The sequence below is a fragment of the Thunnus albacares genome, chromosome 6, assembly GCF_914725855.1.
Source record: "Thunnus albacares chromosome 6, fThuAlb1.1, whole genome shotgun sequence".
Lineage (NCBI taxonomy): Eukaryota > Metazoa > Chordata > Actinopteri > Scombriformes > Scombridae > Thunnus > Thunnus albacares.
The window spans coordinates 13,991,402-14,010,705 of NC_058111.1; the positions used below are offsets into that span (position 1 = coordinate 13,991,402).

General features: G+C 40.6%; 1 protein-coding gene across 1 annotated transcript; it reads right to left on the reverse strand.

Moving 5' to 3' along the window:
* Nucleotides 1-2,883: 2,883 nt before the first annotated feature.
* Nucleotides 2,884-17,089, reverse strand: LOC122984266. Its single transcript, XM_044354603.1, has 20 exons — nt 16,973-17,089; nt 16,579-16,873; nt 16,246-16,332; nt 15,706-15,975; nt 15,215-15,421; nt 14,834-15,109; nt 14,403-14,630; nt 14,181-14,304; nt 12,833-13,743; nt 11,445-11,667; nt 11,179-11,312; nt 7,486-7,766; nt 7,092-7,386; nt 6,774-6,860; nt 6,265-6,534; nt 5,615-5,818; nt 5,242-5,517; nt 4,622-4,849; nt 4,401-4,524; nt 2,884-3,908 (listed from the first exon to the last, which is right to left on the reverse strand). The coding sequence occupies exons 1-20, from the start codon at nt 17,080-17,082 to the stop codon at nt 2,995-2,997; spliced, it is 5,544 nt and encodes a 1,847-aa protein (XP_044210538.1). The 5' UTR covers nt 17,083-17,089; the 3' UTR covers nt 2,884-2,994.
* Nucleotides 17,090-19,304: the final 2,215 nt, after the last annotated feature.

Consider the following 19,304-nt stretch of genomic DNA (forward strand, 5'->3'; position numbering starts at 1 on the left):
TGCTAGGCACTTGAGAAACAAGTTAAATTATAAATGACACTCATGAAATTTTGTGATTCCAATAACATCCATATATCTTCATACAAAAATGTATTTCAAAATGATATTGTTGTTGAACTTTTTAAAAGCATTCAACACAGTAAACAATTACCCTTTTTTTCTTTTTAAATTGGGGTTCAAATTTAGAATATTGTGATCAATTCTTTCTTGAATTTTTTTTCTTGACTTGAAGCAGAAGCCACTCTGGCTCTTTCTGTCTACTCAATTTTTTCAGCATTATCTGGCTTTTAGCTAAATCTCTTCAAAGACACAATCACATATTTAGATATTCCAATCACAAAAGACAGTAAGACAGTTAATTATCTTAATTTCACCACATTCATAGATTCATCCATCCATCAAAGGCCCACTTATTACTTGCCCAAACCACCTCAGCTGGCCTCTTTCAATACGAAGGAGCAGCGCTTCTACCCCAAGCTCCCTGCCAATGTGTGAGTTCCTGATGGGCTGACATCAGTTGGTGAGAATGGGCTCCAACATCTCCGTCCCTCAGACCCTCAACACAGGAGCCCCCCGGAGATGTGTCCTGAGTCATCTCCCCTACTCCCTGTACACTCATGACTGAGTGGCTACACACAGCTGTAACCTAGTGATTACATTTTTTGATGACACGACAGTTATTGGCCTGATCACCAACGACGATGAGGCAACGACGACACTACAGGGGACATACACTCATATGTTTTATACTCTTGTTGTTTATACTCTTATCTATTAGTACTGCTTTTGCTTTTAATATTTTAAATATTTATTTTTTCTTTAATGAACTGTTGAGGAGCTGAAACCAAATATTTTCACCGTCTTATACTTGTGTAATGAGATGTAAATATGAAGAACTTGAACTTGAACTTCAGTTCCTCACTCTGTCTCTAAAGGTGTGACGGTCATTCAGTCATTACCCAAATTGCCCCTCCGAAAATTGCCATCTTATTGTTGTGGAGGGGTTTGCGTGTCACTGTGACCCTGGGAGTTGTGTTGTTGTGGGTATTAGCCCTTGCTAGGGTCTGCTAAGGCAAACTGGTCCCTGGTGAGGGACCAGACTAAGAGTGATTTATAGACCTCACCACCTGGTGACTACATAGTTCTGCTAGGGAATGTCAGTACCCATATGGTAATGACTGATCAACCTGGGGGAGGGTGATTGTGAGGAATGGCGTGACTGATCTGAAGCCGAGTGGTGTTTTGTTATTGGACTGTGCTACTCATGGATTTGCCATTATGAACCATGTTTGAGCATAAGGTGGGTTGATAAGTGTACATGGTACCAGATGTCATTAGATCTATGGCCATATATCGTGGACACTTCAGTGAAGAGAGGAGCAGAACTGTCAACTGATCACCACCTGGTGATGAGTTGGACCAGGTGGTGGCGGATCTGCTGGACAGAGCTGATAGTCCCAAACGTGTAGTGAGGAAATAGTGGAGGCCCCTTTCCATAGGGTCTTGAATTCCCAACTAATGAGGGGTTGGGAACATGGAATCTGAATGGGCCATACTCAGGATCTGTATTGTAGAGGGGGCTGCTCTGAGTTGCGAGTGTGGGAGGAGGAGTTTGGGCGAGGCCATGGAGAGTGACTTTTGGTTGGCTTCGATGAAGTTCTGGCAAACTGTCAGACAATTCAGGAAGGGGAAGCAGGGCTTAGCCAAGGCTGTTTTCAGCAGGGGAGGAGAACTGCTGACCCTGACTGGAGACGTTGGGCAGTGGAAGGAGCACTTTGAGGAACTCCTAAACCTGACTCAGGAAACCTTTCCCATATACCTGGCAGAGGTCTCTGAGGTAATTCGCAGCGGTTATAAATGAGATGCAAGTATCTCAGGGCCCTCCCCACGAGTGAGGGTAAGATGGAGCATGAGGTTGACAGACAAATCAATGTAGCATCAGTGGTAATACAGGTGTTGCACCAGACCATTGTGGTGAAGGAACTGAGCTGGAAGGCAAATCTCAATTTTCGTGTTTAGGTTCACACTCTTCCCTATGGCCACAAGCTATGGTCATAGTCATAGATAGCAATAATAAAGAATCTAACTCCTGGATAATGAGACATGTATCAATGTTGAAGGTTATTAGGTAATGCTGAGGAATTATAAAGTGCAGCTTTTATTTTTTACTCTGTCTTAGCTAGACCATATTGTGTTCATTTTCATGTAGAAAGAAAAAAAAATAGCATATAATAATTGATCTAATGGTAGCCTTAATATTCTGGACTTTGATATATTTAATCAAATTATAAAATCTAAATTGAAATCTAATCTAAAAAGATCTTAAAAAATCCAAAACGCTAAGTAAATCGGGTCAACTATCTTATCTTAAAAAATAGATAGGTAGCTTCTTTTTACAGTGTTCTTATTTAGTTTGAATACTCCCAATTAAACTTAAAATAAAATAGGCCTAAAAGAAGCAGAATAGTGAATGTTGGACTTACATTAGTCATGTGGACAGAAATACAAATAGATGTGAAGGTAATTGTTTGCTGACACATTCATCATAACAACTGTATAAATTAATATGTCAGCAGTGATGTGTTTTCAACTTGTTCTGCTGCGATGAAGTGTCAAAAAAAGATTTTCAGCTTAAATGAATAAAAAATAATTCCTTAAATACTACAACAGTCAAAAAATAGATTATTATTTTCCATTACTGAGGGTGTAAAAGTTTAAGTGAATTGTATGACTTATTCATTCACAAATAATTTATTTTATTTATTATTTCTTTTTTTCATATTTAAAATCCGAGGGAATGTAATCAGGCAAAAAGAAATGCAACAACAATGGAAACTCAGTTTTTGATTAATGTTTATTTACATCTTCTAATTTCTTCTGGCATTATTCTTCCTAAGTAAGGTCTTAAAGTAAAAAAGGAAGTTACTTTTTGTCTTGTCTTTTTCATGAGCAGATCACAGTTGGAATTGAATTGATATTTGTAAGAGTTACTTCTTATGTCTTGGTGGTACCTCGACCCATGAGTGCTTTCTTTGTGTTTCTCTCTGGTCTCAACAGGATTATGTAACATTTGGGTCCGAACAATGCCACTAAGAGACCAAAACTGGAGGCCAGGATGGCAAATACCTCCACTGCATCTGCATATTTGCCTGGTGAGTTGACATAAGCAGGGACAAAGGCCACCCACACTGCACAGAAGATCAGCATGCTGAAAGTGATGAACTTAGCTTCATTGAAGTTGTCTGGAAGATTCCTTGCCAGAAATGCTAGCAGAAAGCTAAGGATTGCCAGTATGCCAATATAACCAAGTAACACTGCAAACCAAATTGTAGACCCGACTACACACTCATACACTATCTTGTCATTGTGATATTGATTGTTTTTATGAGGAGTTGGTGAGGAAGTTACAAGCCAAGCAGTGCAGATTGCTGCTTGGACAGATGTAAGAACCAGAACTGTCCCTCTCTGCTGCACAGCACCAAACCATTTCAGACTGGCTCCACCTCCTGGTCTAGAGACCTTGAAAACAGCCACAACAACCATTGTTTTAACCAAGATACATGAGACACAAAGAACAAAGCTGATCCCAAATGCTGCATGTCTCAGTTGGCATGTCCATAGTCTGGGACGGCCGATGAACAGCAGTGAACACAGAAAACATAGTTTAAGTGAGATTAGGAGCAGGAAACTCAGTTCTGAATTGTTGGCGCGTACCATAGGTGTGCTGCGATGATAGATGAAGATCGCCAGGACAAAAGCACAGATAAATGTGCCCAGCAATGAGGCTGTTGTCAAACAGATACCCAAGGGCTCATGGTAGGAGAGGAACTCTGTTTTCTTAGGAACACATTGGTCACGCTGGGGGCTGGACCAGAAATCCTCCGGACAACTTTTGCACTCCATGGAATCTATGAAAAAGGGGTAGATTGTCTTTATTACTGCATTTTTTTATGTACCATTTTTATACTTTTCTCACAGTTTTGCATGACCAGTTTTCCAATTTTTGTGGCCCTTGTCACTACTAACTTCTACTCCCAGCCTGGGGAGTAAAAATTAGTAGAGTTTTATGGACAGATGGGCATAATATAGACAGATAGGCATAATAAACATATTATGTTCATATTATATAACATATTATGTTAAGTTCATGCATATTCCCTCCACACAGCCACCCTGACAACAATAGTTGTTACTTGTGCAGCAACAATGACATTGTCTATCCCAACCGTGAACACTGACAGTTATGTTTCATGGCACATTGATGACAGGAATTGTACTTGGGATTCTGAAGCAGTGCACATTTGCTTTTTCACCTACACCACCTGGGTGCCTAAGGGGAAGATTAAGGGATGCAATTCATAATCCATGATATATCACATAGGTTTATAAAGGATACCAACCTGTTTCATTGCTGAACTTTCCCTCAGAACAAGGGATGCAGTCAAAACAGCACACAGGCTGCCCCTTCTTTCTGGCATTGCGGGTACCCGGGGGGCAGCTCTCACTGCAAACTGACCTGGGTGGCTAAAGGGGATAAGAGTTCTGCTGCTATTATTCTACACCATTTGATGCTGTTATTGTATGCATTACTATGGCAGAAACAACAATAAACAGAAGTAACCTGTTTGGAGTCAAAGTTCCAGTAGATTCTGTCCTCATCCAGTTTGAGCTCTTCACCTTTGAAGGCTGACTTCTTAACCACACCCACACTCTGAATTTTTCTTCGTCCATCAGGGAGCCACAGCCAATTCATGATATCATAGATTGGTAAGGCATCACCATTCTCATCAAATGACACTTGATCACCAAATGATGTGGTAAAGTTGACCTTTTCCAAGTAATACATAAGCTATGGCAGGATCAGATAAATAAACAACACATAAATAGTGTGAAAGGGGGGACTCCTCAGAAAAAAGTACTGTTCTTGATTGTACATATGCTTTCAGAGGTTCTGTTTGACAGGTTTGCTGGAATTAGTCATACTAACGTTTAAATGCGGTGTACTAAAACATTGATATATGGGCTCTTGTTATTCTTTTCTCTTGTGGCTTCTATGATTAAAGGTTTGTCTTCTACTCTGAGAAAACCAGGAGTTCAAAACCAAGCTACTGATGTAATCATTAAAAATGTCTTTGCCCAAACATATTTTCTAATGGAAATCTATTACAGTAAGTACAGTAACCCAAGGTGTAGCAGCTCTTTTTAAAACATAAACAGGTTGAATGTAAATTGATATCACACCTGCCATGGCTCCAGTCTTTGTAGAGTGGCACAGCTGCGCCCGCTGAAAGGCCCTCTGCCTGGCACACACTGCAGCATGTCATCAAGGGCATATGCTAGAGCATACACTGCCTTGTAAATATTGTACTCAGGTCTGAGGTTGGATACATCCAAAAACTCAGTCTCCACATTCTCTATGTCTTCATCTCCATTGCATAATGCTCCCCCAGCTTCTACCCAATCTGCTGGAAGTGGTGCAAATCTACACTGAAATGTATGTTCCCAAAACTGCCTCACCTGAAATGTATGTAATGTACAACAAAATGTTAACATTTTATTAACAGAACATTTTATTATTATTAATACAGATCTGATTGCAAGGTTAAACTCTCACCATGTTATTTCCATTGCTGTTGTGGTGTAGCTCAGGACGTATTGTTAATAGGAAATCCCTGAGGCCTGGTATTTCTCCTCTTCGAATGGCAATTCCCAATGTGCCACCCAGGTATGGCATGAGGTGGGGTGTCTGCAGCACAGCAGCTGCTGTCCAGGCTTCACTGGCGAGCCACTGCAGGCCTGTTACATTCTGCTTTACCACCTGTGTATTGAATTATATTAAATACATATCAATTACATATTATTTATTTAAAATATGGAACCAAAACTATAAAGCTCATGCCAATGTAATTAAATTATTAAGAGATAAGTCATAGATTTAAAGTGGGGTGTGCACTCAAATCTATGGTCAGAAACAGCTGAGTTACAGTTAATATTGCTAGATAACATATAGAACAGCTTATTTCAGGATACAGGTCTTGATACCATGAGCATAAATGTCATATCATTTTGAATTTTTCGCAAGGAAGTTTAGGAATAATTCATAAGTGTGTTACACCAGCTCTTAAGATGCAATTCCAATAATCAATTAATAATCAATAAGCACTGCTTTTCATACAAAGGGAAGTTCGGTGTTATTACATTTGAACAAGTCATCATTGTTTAACTTATGATGAAGTCAGGAGATAGAGAGATCTGAATCCCCACCTCTTCCATTAGTTGAATCATATGGATCTGATGTGCAAACACGATGACCACACGAGCTGTGGATTTCTTCATCACTTCCACAATCCTCCTGAGTTCAGCTGGGTTGTCACCCCAGGGCAAAATCTCCAAGTAGGCCAGACAACTCCCACCAGACTCAGCAAGGTCAGATTGAAAGGATCGGGCAACATGGAGTCCATAGTCATCATCACTGACCAGCAGACCTGCCCAGGTCCAACTGAAGCGCTTTAGAATCTGAATCATAGCTCGCACCTATTTGAATACAGAGAGGAGGGATTAATGTATAGTCTGGAATATTCTTTTGGTGAGAGTTGATTGATGTCATTATGCTGTTTCATCTAAATGCATATAGTTTTATCAATGGTACACAAATCAAATACAGTACTTTTCTGCATAAGACAAAAAATTAGTTTTGTTGGGGGGTGGCATATTTTGAAGCCCACTATACTTCTTGTGAAACATATTTTGCATTTGTTATTTTACAGTTTCACCTGGAATGCATCACTTGGGATTGTTCTAAAGAAGGAGGGGAACCGTTGCCGATCACTCAGGCAGGAACATGTGGCAAAATAACTCACCTACAGTATAAAGAATAATAATAATGCAAACAGGTTATGTGTTACATTCAAATGATTTTACCCTATCATTTTAGTATCAAACATAAAACAATCACTGCTTACCAAATAAAGGCTTGTTGGAGAAGCAGATTCAATAAATCTGTAAAAAAGCATCATGTGTGGATGCTTTTCCTATACTATCATTCTAAATTACAGCACATCAAAAGTACAGATTGAAGACAGGAAACTTACAATGGGCAATTTGAATAAACCTATCACATCAGAGGTGGCGATAGAAAATGTTGAAAAAGAATCACCCACAATCCCCAGTACTGGAGGGGTCCCAAAACAGGTCTCCTGAAGCAGAAACTGCTCCTCTCGACCACTGGCCAGTGACAAAGCAGCGCTGAATCCAATTACAAGTGTGGCACAGTTGTCATAAAGACTGTATCCTAGAGTCACATTAGGTAGCAGGTTGGAGTTTCTGTTGATCTCATCAATAGCAAAGGCCATAGTCATGGCATGCCTGAACCCTGGAATGTCAAACCTAACATATAAAATGTCACAATCACCACTAAAAAGTAATATATACGATATATCAATCTGCACAGATTTATGCTGTCTGCTGCATATGTGTGAGACTTACCCTTGACAGGTGAGCTGATGTGGCTCTGAGATAAATGTCAGCTCAGGGAAGACAGAGGTGTAGTGGACTTCAAACAGCCCACCCAGAATCACATCACCAGGCTTGTGCATCCCATTAAGATAAAACTGTCTCCTTAATTTACAAGATGAGAAAAGAGAGGAAGACTCTGTAAAGAAACAGGGGTAAGACAATAAAATCAAGATCAGGTAGACATACAACAGCAAAAATGCATCAAGAAATGTCCCCATAACTGCCCTCCTCCTTTCACCCCTGTTTCTTATCTTCATGCAAGGTTACTTAATTTTATATGAAGAGTCATGTGATCTCCTTTTGTGATTTTTGTCATAACATCACACCACTCATCAGGGCATGGACAATAGTTTGGGGGCAGGGCATACAAATGAAATTAGTTGTACAGACACAGAATGTCATGATTACATCATTTAAGTGTGGTTTGACATACAGTATGCTCAAAAATAAAGAATGACGTTATGAAAAGACTGATAAATAGTGTTTTACCTCAGCCACACATCGGAGAAAAAAAACTTATAAAAGTAGAGATACACAAGAAAAAAGCAATACAGTAGCATAAGATAATGTTAAAACTATGATTAGATTCTGATCAGACAGAGCGCTTTTTCTAGGTTGCATAAGGTTACGCGCACTGCACTGCCATTTTCATTGAAGCCTACAATTTAAAAAAAGAACAGCTTGCTGTGTCTTTTTTATTGTTGCTACGCAATCACCAAATCACCTGTCCTTAGCTTAACCTTTAGTGAGTAAACTCACTCCAGGACTGCTGTTTTCTGTTCAGATCATGGTAACTAGGGTTGGTAAAGTCATATAGCTCTGGGTATCCAGCAACAGCCACCCCTAGTTTGTCCTCCATGACTGTTATCTCCACTTGTTGTCTTCACCACCAAAGAAGGCCTGCCTCTCAAGTCTATCAATTGGACAATGGGACAAAATGCAAATGATGCAATGAAAATGAAGCGATGCAAATGAAATGCGTTCAGAGAGCTCCTGCAAAAATGCAAGGCGTATAGTGGAAAAACGCAAGGTGTGCAGCAACGCAAAAGCAGCAAGCAAAAAACTTCACTCACATCAACAGTTACAAAAGCTGCCCCAACTTGCCAATAAACACTCTGTCTGATCAGGGCTTTACTGTGTGTGCAGGGAAGTAGTCATTTTTACTCACCATAATAAGCCTTAATGCAGAGTGGTAAATAGAATCTAATAAAGGGCTAAAGTAAAGTTATAGATGCAGTGATATGAATTACATATACATGAATACATGAATTACATATAACTGCCAATAATAGTACAGTACTGTAGTGTAATGTACAAAGGTAAATTAACAGGTAAATGAACATCGCAATATGTTGGGTAATTCCAGCAAGATGTTTTAAGAACATACTTATGACAGTATAATTGATAATACAATAAATCTTGAGGAGTGGTTGTGTATCAAGCTCTGTCGATGCTGCATTGATACATCATCAATAATCTTAGATATGTATAGAGAGATACTAACCAAAAATGACCCTTAAATCATGACGCCCAGCTTTTATCACCCCGAGTAAACTTGATATCAGGTGAAGCTACATTAGGTGCTTTTGATACTAGCATATCTTGAGAAGCAACTTAAACGTAAATAAGGCTATAGGAGAGCCTAGTTTTCTGTTGAACCCCCCTCTGTATCTCACTATAGAAAGCATTTTCTTGTATGACCAATCACGGAAGCTCCACTACCTCCACCTATTGGTGGACAGACAAATTTCCTGAACTGCACTCCCTTTATATTAGCTTGTGGCCTTAAACATTGCATTCTTGCTTTCGTTCAGATGAGTATCATGAAGTGCACTGTGGTGAAATGCACTGTGGTGAAATTTCTTACTCAGTTCTCAGAGACCCAGGGTTATCCGGTATTGCTCGCAGACTCAGTCTTGTCAGCAGTGTAGCCCCATGCTGGCAGGATGTCTGGAGTGGTGCTTGAGAGTGTAGGGAGCCTCAAATGGCAACCCCTTAACATGGTTGAGGACCCCGATGCAGAATATCCTTGGCTGTGTAGCAGTCTTCTCAACTCTGAGAGGGAATGTGATGAAGGAAAGGATGAAAAGGATGATAATGTAACTTGTCTCTGCAAGGAAAAGAATGACAAGAAAGATGCTACACTCCATCCTGCTCATCAGGCATCACAGCCTGGCAGCTCCATCAGAATGGAGGATCAGCCTTCCCCTGTATCCCATGAGGTCATCCTACACAAGGTGTGCAACCAAACAGCAATGTGGCTGGGCATTAACTAGCCTGCTTCACAGGATGGCAAGGGATAATAGGAAGATTTATACTGTGGAAAAAATTCTGTCCTTTCTAAACCACTCATACCTGCTGTCTCAGTGTGTAGGCAGGATGGTAAACATATTGGGTTAAACCATTTTTACCACAAAGGTCCTGTTAAGGACCCAGCAAAGTTATACAAACTGGCCCACAACCTAATGGGCAAGTGGGGCAGCAGTTTTCCAAACCACCTCAGCTGGCTTCTTTCAATACAAAGGAGCAGTGCCTCTAGTCCGAGCTCCCTCCCAATGTACGAATTCCTGATGGGCTGACGTCAGTTAGTGAGATGGGCTCCAACATCTCCGTCCCTCTGACCCTCAACACAGGAGCCCCTCAGGGATGTGTCCCGAGTCATCTCCTCTACTCCCTGTACACACACGTCTGTGTGGCTACAAACAGCTCCAATCTTGTGATTAAGTTTGCTGAGGACACAAAACTGATCGGCCTGACCACTGATGACAAGGAGACAGCCTACAGAGGAGAGGCAGTGCTGCCAGAAGAACAATCTCTCTCTCAACGTCGACAAGACCAAGGAGCTGATCATGGACGACAGGAAGGAGAGAGGGCAGCTGGACCCCATCAACATCAATTGATCTGCTGTGGAGAGTGGCTTCCAGTTTCACATCACTGAGGACCTCCCCTGGGACAAGCATGCCAGCCATGTGGTGAAAAAAGGCACAGCAATGCCTCTTTGACCTCAGGCGGGTGAATAAGATCAGCATGGAGTCCAAGATTCTACAGGCTTTCTACAGAGACATCACCAAAAGTATCTTCACTGGATGTATCACCATCTGGTATGGTAACTGCACTGCATTCCACCGCAAAGCACTACAGAGGGTGGTGTGGTCAGCCCAGGACATCAGTGGATGAACAATGGACACTAATAGCCTGCAGCCGGCCTGATGTCACACACACATACATAAGCATGTATATTTGTACATACACATATACTATACACTTATAGATATTTATTCATATATTATAGATAGGGCACATGCACACCACACTTTACATACATACACTCATATGTTTTATATTCTTGTTGTTAATGCTCTTATCTATTACTATTGCTTTTGCTTTTATATTTTAATTTTTTTTTTCCTTAATGCATTGTCGGGGAGCTGAAACTAAAGATTTTTATTCTCTTATACTTGTCTAATGAGATGTAAATATAAAGAACTTGAACTTGAACTTCAGCTCCTCACTCTATCTCTAAGGGTGTGACCAGACACCCTACAAAGGGAATTCATTTCAGTTGCTTGTATCCTCATTCCTCTATCGAATTCTTTCAGTGATTACCGAAATTGCCCCTCTGAGAATTGCCACATTATTGTTGTGGAGGAGTTAATGTGTCACTGTGACCCTGGGAGCTGTGTTGTTGGGGGAATTAGCCCTTGCTAGAAGGCAAGTTGGTTCCCCGGTGAGGGACCAGACTAAGAGTGATTCATAGACCTCAATGAAGCGGCATCTCTGGAATGCAGGAACCTCACCTGGAAGAGGGAGAGCAGGACACCCTCCTGGAGCAAAGTCTGGAAGGGGAGCTCGCCAGGGAACATCTAGTGCTAGTCATGGATTTGCCATTATGAACCATGTTTGAGCATAAGGTGGGTTCATGAGTGTACCAGTGATACCAGATATCGTCAGATCTACAGCCATATGTCTTGGACGCTTTGGTGAAGAGAGGAGCAGAATTGTCAACTGATCACCACCTTGTGGTGAGTTGGACCAGGTGTCAGCGGAGTCTGCTGGACAGAACTGGTAGTCCCAAACATGTAGTGAGAATGACTTGGAAACAGTGAAGGCCCCTTTCAGTGGGGTCTCCAACTCCCACCTCTGGAGGAATTTCTAATGAGGGGTTGGGAACATGGAATCTGAGTGGGCCATATTCAGTCAATCTGAGTTGCGGGTGTGGGGTGAGGAGTTTGGGGAGGCCATGGAGAGGGACTTTCAGTTGGCCTCAAAGAAGTTCAAGCAAACTGTCAGACAATTCAGGAAGGGGAAACAGCGCTAGCCTGTTTTCAGCAGGGGACTCAAGTATCTCAGGTCCCTCTTAATGAGTGAGCGTAAAATGGAGCATGAGGTCAACAGACAAATCAGTGTAGCATCAGCGGTAATATAGGTGTTGTACCAGACCATTGTGGTGAAGAAGGAACTGAGCTGGAAGGTAAATCTCAATTTATGGGTTTACATTCAATTATGCACCAATGGCCACAAGCTATGGCCGCAGTCATAGATAGCAAAAAAAAGGAATCTAACTCCTGGATAATAATAATAATTTTTCACTCTGTCTCAGCTAGACCATATTGTGTTTATTTTCATATGGAAAGAAAAAACATAGCATATAATAATTGATCTAATGGTAGCCTAAATATTCTGGACTTTGATGTATTTAAATAATTATAAAATCTAAATCTAATTTTAAAAAATCTTAAAAAATCCAAAACGCTAAGTAAATTGGTTCAACATCAGTGTCCTTACGTAGTTTGAATACTCCCAATAAAACTTAAAATAAAATACACCTAAAAAAGAGTGAATATTGGACTTACATTAGTCACATGGACAGAAATACAAATAGATGTGAAGGCAATGTTTTGCTGATACATTCACGATAACAACTGTATAAATTAATAATATGTCAGCAGTGATGTGTTTTCAACTTGTTATGCTGCGATCAAGTGTCAAAGTGTCAATTTTTTTATTGCTACAACAGACACAAATTAGATTGTTGTTTTCCATCACTGAGGATTATAAGCTTAAGTGTATTGCATGACTAACAGACAATTTCTTTTCATATTTCAAATTCAAGGGAATGTAATCAGGGAAAAAAACAAAACTGCAAAGACTATAGAGAACTCAGTTTTTAATTTTTTTTTTTTATATCTTCTAATTTCTTCTGACATTATTCTTCTACCTAAATAAGGTTTTAAATTAAAAATGGTGGTTACTTTTCTTCTTTTCATGAGCAGATCACAGTTGGAATTGAATTGATATTTGTGAGAGTAACTTCTTATGTCTTGGTGGTACCTCGACCCATGAGTGCTTTCTTTGTGTTTCTCTCTGGTCTCAACAGGATTATGTAACATTTGGGTCCAAACAGTGCCACTAAGAGACCAAAACTGGAAGCCAGGATGGCAAATACCTCCACTGCATCTGCATATTTGCCTGGTGAGTTGACATAAGCAGGGACAAAGGCTACCCACACTGCACAGAAGATCAACATGCTGAAAGTGATGAACTTAGCTTCATTGAAGTTGTCTGGAAGATTCCTTGCCAGAAATGCTAGCAGGAAGCTAAGGATTGCCAGTATGCCAATATAACCAAGTAACACTGCAAACCAAATTGTAGACCCGACTACACACTCATACACTATCTTGTCATTGTGATACTGATTATTTTTATGAGGAGTGGGTGAGGAAGATACAAGCCAAGCAGTGCAGATTGCTGCTTGGATAGATATAAGGGCCAGAACTGTCCCTCTCTGCTGCACAGCACCAAACCATTTCAGACTGGCTCCACCTCCTGGTCTGGAGGCCTTGAAAACAGCCACAACAACCATTGTTTTAACCAAGATACATGAGACACAAAGAACAAAGCTGATCCCAAATGCTGCATGTCTCAGTTGGCATGTCCATAGTCTGGGACGGCCGATGAACAGCAGTGAACACAGAAAACATAGTTTAAGTGAGATTAGGAGCAGGAAACTCAGTTCCGAATTGTTGGCGCGTACCATAGGTGTGCTGCGATGATAGATGAAGATCGCCAGGACAAAAGCACAGATAAATGTGCCCAGCAATGAGGCTGTTGTCAAACAGATACCCAGGGGCTCATGGTAGGAGAGGAACTCTGTTTTCTTAGGAACACAGTGGTCACGCTGGGGGCTGGACCAGAAATCCTCCGGACAACTTTTGCACTCCATGGAATCTATGAAAAAGGGGTAGATTGTCTTTATTACTGCATTTTTTTATGTACCATTTTTATACTTTTCTCACAATTTTGCATGACCAGTTTTCCAATTTTTGTGGCCCTTGTCACTACTAACTTCTACTCCCAGCCTGGGGAGAGTATAGACAGATGGGCATAATAAACATATTATGTTCATATTATATAACATATTATGTTAAGTTCATGCATATTCCCTCCACACAGCCACCCTGACAACAATAGTTGTTGCTTGTGCTTGACATTGTCTATCCCAACCGTGAACACTGACAGTTATGTTTCATGGCACATTGATGACAGGAACTGTACCTGGGATTCTGAAGCAGTGGACATTTGCTTTTTCACCTAAACGTTCCTAAGGGGATGACTCAGCGATGTTAATTCATAATATATCACATAGGTTTACAAAGGATACCAACCTGTTTCATTGCTGAACTTTCCTTCAGAACAAGGGATGCAGTCAAAACAGCACACAGGCTGCCCCTTCTTTCTGGCCATGCGGGTACCCGGAGGGCAGCTCTCACTACAAATTGACCTGGGTGGCTAAAGGGGATAAGGGGTTCTGCTGCTATTATTCTACACCATTTGATGCTGTTATTGTATGCATTACTATGGCAGAAACAACAATAAACAGAAGTAACCTGTTTGGAGTCAAAGTTCCAGTAGATTCTGTCTTCATCCAGTTTGAGCTCTTCACCTTTGAAAGCTGACTTCTTAACCACACCCACACTCTGAACTTTTGTTCGTCCATCAGGGAGCCACAGCCAATTCATGATATCATAGATTGGTAAGGCATCACCATTCTCATCAAATGACACTTGATCACCAAATGATGTGGTAAAGTTGACCTTTTCCAAGTAATACATAAGCTATGGCAGGATCAGATAAATAAACAACACATAAATAGTGTGACAGGAAGGACTCCACCAGAAACAAGTACTGTTCTTTGATTGGACATATGCTTTCAGAGGTTCTGTTTGACAGGTTTGCTGGAATTTGTCATGCTACTGTTTAAATGAGGTGTATTAAAACATTGATATTTATATTGATATTTATGATATTGTTATCACACCTGCCATGGCTCCAGTCTTTGTAGAGTGGCACAGCTGCGTCCACTGAAAGGCCCTCTGCCTGGCACACACTGCAGCATGTCATCAAGGGCATATGCTAGGGCATACACTGCCTTGTAAATATTGTACTCAGGTCTGAGGTCAGAGACATCCAATAACTCAGTCTCCACATTCTCTATGTCTTCATCTCCATTGCATAATGCTCCCCCATCTTCCACCTTATCTGCTGGAGGTGGTGCGAATCTACACTGAAATGTGTGTTCCCAAAACTGCCTCACCTGAAATGTATGTAATGTAGAAGAACATGTTAGTAATAATGTTAGTAGTAAATAAGGACATTTTATTATTGGAATACAGATCTGATTTCAAGATTAAACTCTCACCATGTTATTTCCATTGCTGTTGTTGTGGTGTAGGTCAGGACGTATTCTCAGTAGGAAATCCCTGAGGCCTGGTATTTTTCCTCTGCGAATGGCAATTCCTAGTGTGCCACTCAGGTACGGCATGAGGTGGGGTGTCTGCAGCACAGCAGTTGTTGTCCAGGCTTCACTGGCGAGCCACTGCAGGCCTGTCACATTCTGCTTTACCACCTGTGTATTGTATTATATTAAATATATATTTTCAGATTTCTGTGGAACAATTACAGTACACTTTGTAAGACTGAATCCCTACAAAACATAAAACCAAAACTATAAACCTCCTGCCAACATAATTAAATTATTAAGAGATAAGTGATAGATTTAAAGTGGAGTCTGCACTCAAATCTGTGGTCATGGTATCTATGGTCATCTATGGTCATCTATGGTACTTTTTAACCAGTCAACATTGTTTAACCTATGATGAAGTCAGGAGATAGAGAGATTTGAATCCCCACCTCTTCCATTAGTTGAATCATATGGATCCGATGTGCAAACACGATGACCACACGAGCTGTGGATTTCTTCATCACTTCCACAATCCTCCTAAATTCAACTGAGTTGTCACCCCAGGGCAAAACTTCCAAATAGGCCAGACAACCTCCACCAGACTCAGCAAGGTCAGATTGTAAGGATCGTGCAACATGGAGTCCATAGTCATCATCACTGACCAGCAGACCTGCCCAGGTCCAGCTGAAGTGCTTTAGAATCTGAATCATAGCTCGCACCTATTTGAATACAGAGAAGAGGGATTAATGTATAGTCTGGAATATTCTTTTGGTGAGAAATGACATATTCACATCCTGTAATAAAAATACCGTTAATCGATGTCATTATACTCTTTCATCTAAATTCATATAGTTTTATCAATGGTGCACAAATCAAATACAACACTTCTGCACAAGACAAAAGATTAATTTTATTGGAGGGTGGCATATTTTGAAGGTCACTATGCTTCCTGCCAAACATATTTTGCATTTGTTATTTTACAGTTTCACCTGGAATGCATCACTTGGGATTGTTCTAAAGAAGGAGGGGAACCGTTGCCGATCACTCAGGCAGGAACATGTGGCAAAATAACTCACCTACAGTTTAAAGAAAAATTCATAATGCAAAGAGGTTATGTATTACATTCAAATGATTTTGCCTATTTTAACAGTTCATCATTTTAGAATCTAACATAAAACAATCACTGTTTACCAAATAAAGACTTGTTGGAGAGGCTGGCTTCAATAAATCTATAAAAAAGTGCCATGTGTGGATGCTTTTCCTATCCTATCATTTTTAAATTACATCACATCAAAAGGACAAACTGAAGAAAGGAAACTTACAATGGGCAATTTGAATAAACCTATCACATCAGAGGTGGCGATAGAAAATGTTGAGAAAGAATCACCCACAATCCCCAGTACTGGAGGGGTCCCAAAACAGGTCTCCTGAAGCAGAAACTGCTCCTCTCGACCACTGGCCAGTGACAAAGCAGCGCTGAATCCAATTACAAGTGTGGCACAGTTGTCATAAAGACTGTATCCTAGAGTCACATTAGGTAGCAGGTTGGAGTTTCTGTTGATCTCATCAATAGCAAAGGCCATAGTCATGGCATGCCTGAACCCTGGAATGTCAAACCTAACATATAAAATGTCACAATCACCACTAAAAAGTAATATATACGATATATCAATCTGCACAGATTTATGCTGTCTGCTGCATATGTGTGAGACTTACCCTTGACAGGTGAGCTGATGTGGCTCTGAGATAAATGTCAGCTCAGGGAAGACAGAGGTGTAGTGGACTTCAAACAGCCCACCCAGAATCACATCACCAGGCTTGTGCATCCCATTAAGATAAAACTGTCTCCTTAATTTACAAGATGAGAAAAGAGAGGAAGACTCTGTAAAGAAACAGGGGTAAGACAATAAAATCAAGATCAGGTAGACATACAACAGCAAAAATGCATCAAGAAATGTCCCCATAACTGCCCTCCTCCTTTCACCCCTGTTTCTTATCTTCATGCAAGGTTACTTAATTTTATATGAAGAGTCATGTGATCTCCTTTTGTGATTTTTGTCATAACATCACACCACTCATCAGGGCATGGACAATAGTTTGGGGGCAGGGCATACAAATGAAATTAGTTGTACAGACACAGAATGTCATGATTACATCATTTAAGTGTGGTTTCACATGTAGTATGCTCAAACATAAAGAATGACGTTATGAAAAGATTAATAGTGTTTTACCTCAGCCACACATTGCAGAAAAACCTCTGAAAGTACAGTGGAGATGAAATATAAACAAGAAAAAAGCAATACAGCAGTATAAGATAACATACATCTTTTTTTAATTGTTGTGAGGCAACCACCAAATTATGTCCGTAGCTTAACAATTATTTTTCTTTGAAGTAATGTCACTCCAAGCCTGCCGTTTTCTGTTCAGATTATGGTAACTAGGGGTGGGCCGAAATACCAATATGTTACTCAGCAAACCACAAATAGTGGGTTTTTTTTAAGAATATTTATTTCATACAAATATTTTAAAAATGATATGTTTTCACAAAGAAAAAAAAACCCACGTCAAATACCAGCGCGCAGGTCGGTTACATCGCTATCTCAGTCTCTCTCCTCTACATCGCTGTTAGTCTATCAGCAGGTCTCAACAAGGGGAGTCACATCCACCTGCTGCATGACACACATTTCCTAATTTGTGTGATCCCCAGAGATAAAGCTGAGCTACTGACACACACAAAGTGCTCCCAAGGGACTGTTCATAACTTGTTGTTCCCCTTCTCCTTTCCACAAAGTTAGTTGTAAAAAATAGGCAATTGATGAAAAGTGCAAAGCAATAATCGCCTTTGAAGTTCTTCCCTACATGTTACACAGTTTGCTGTCTGTGTTATGGGTGTATGGGTTATGTCTGTCTGCAATGAGGCGATGAGTAAAGTTTTAGCTCAGTAGTCAGCACAGTCATCTATGATCTGGGTGACTCCAGTTCAAGACCCGGTGTGGGGACCTCCTTCATAAGGTAGTTTATTCATGAACACTTATTGTAACACTTAAATAAAAACAGGATTTCCACTCTTATTCAAATACAAATACAAATAATTTTGCTGCATCAACAAATACAGATATAAATACAAATACTTGGCCCTCTGCACATCCCTAATGGTAACTATGGTTGGTAACTATGGTAAGTCATATAGCTCCAGGTATTCATTAACAGCCACCACTAGTTTGTCGTCTATGACTGTTACTTCCACTTGTTTTCATCACCACCAAAGAAGGCCCGCTTTTCAGTTCATCCAATTGGACAATGGGAAAAAACACATATGACGTTGGGTGCTTTTCCACTCTGAGTTGCAGTTTTTACAACATGAGGTGAATACAGCAGAAAACATCCATTCACATTGAAAACAGTTACAAAAAGTGGCCCCAGGCTGCTAAAAAGTGCTCTGTCTTACTGGGGCCTAAAAGTGTACTGCTTTAACTGTGTACAGGGAAGCCCTTGGACTCCACCGACTCAAAAGTGATTATCAGAACCATTCTGTGACCCTTTGATATTAGGGAATAAGTAAACCTTATGTGTCATCTTTACGCGCATTCTGCCTGCAAATTTTCCCAGACTCTGGGAAGGTCATGTTACATATTTTGTACCTCAGGGTACTGAGTCTTCTTTCAACTGCCCTCTACTGGAACAGCTGGATTTCACCCTCCCACTTTACCCACGGAAAGTGATACACAGTTCAAGTCGCTTTCCTGTGAGTGGCTTACGAATGTATTTGGACTAGTCTTTAGAGTAACAAGAGTAACAAGCTCTTTGTATCTTGAGCTTCTTCTCACAGAGGCAGCTGTCTGTTGACACCCCATGGGTTGTGGCATTATGGGCTTTGCAGCATGCAATTTGGGAGTGGGCCATATCTCCCATAGAGGGATGCTAAGTGAGGTTCATATGAGAATATTTGGTTAGCAGGGTAACACCTGTTCTCTAAAAACTGGGTGAGGTATCCTAGTGCACTGCCCTTGCAAGTGCCCTTGCAAGTGCAAAGCACTTTGCAGAACTA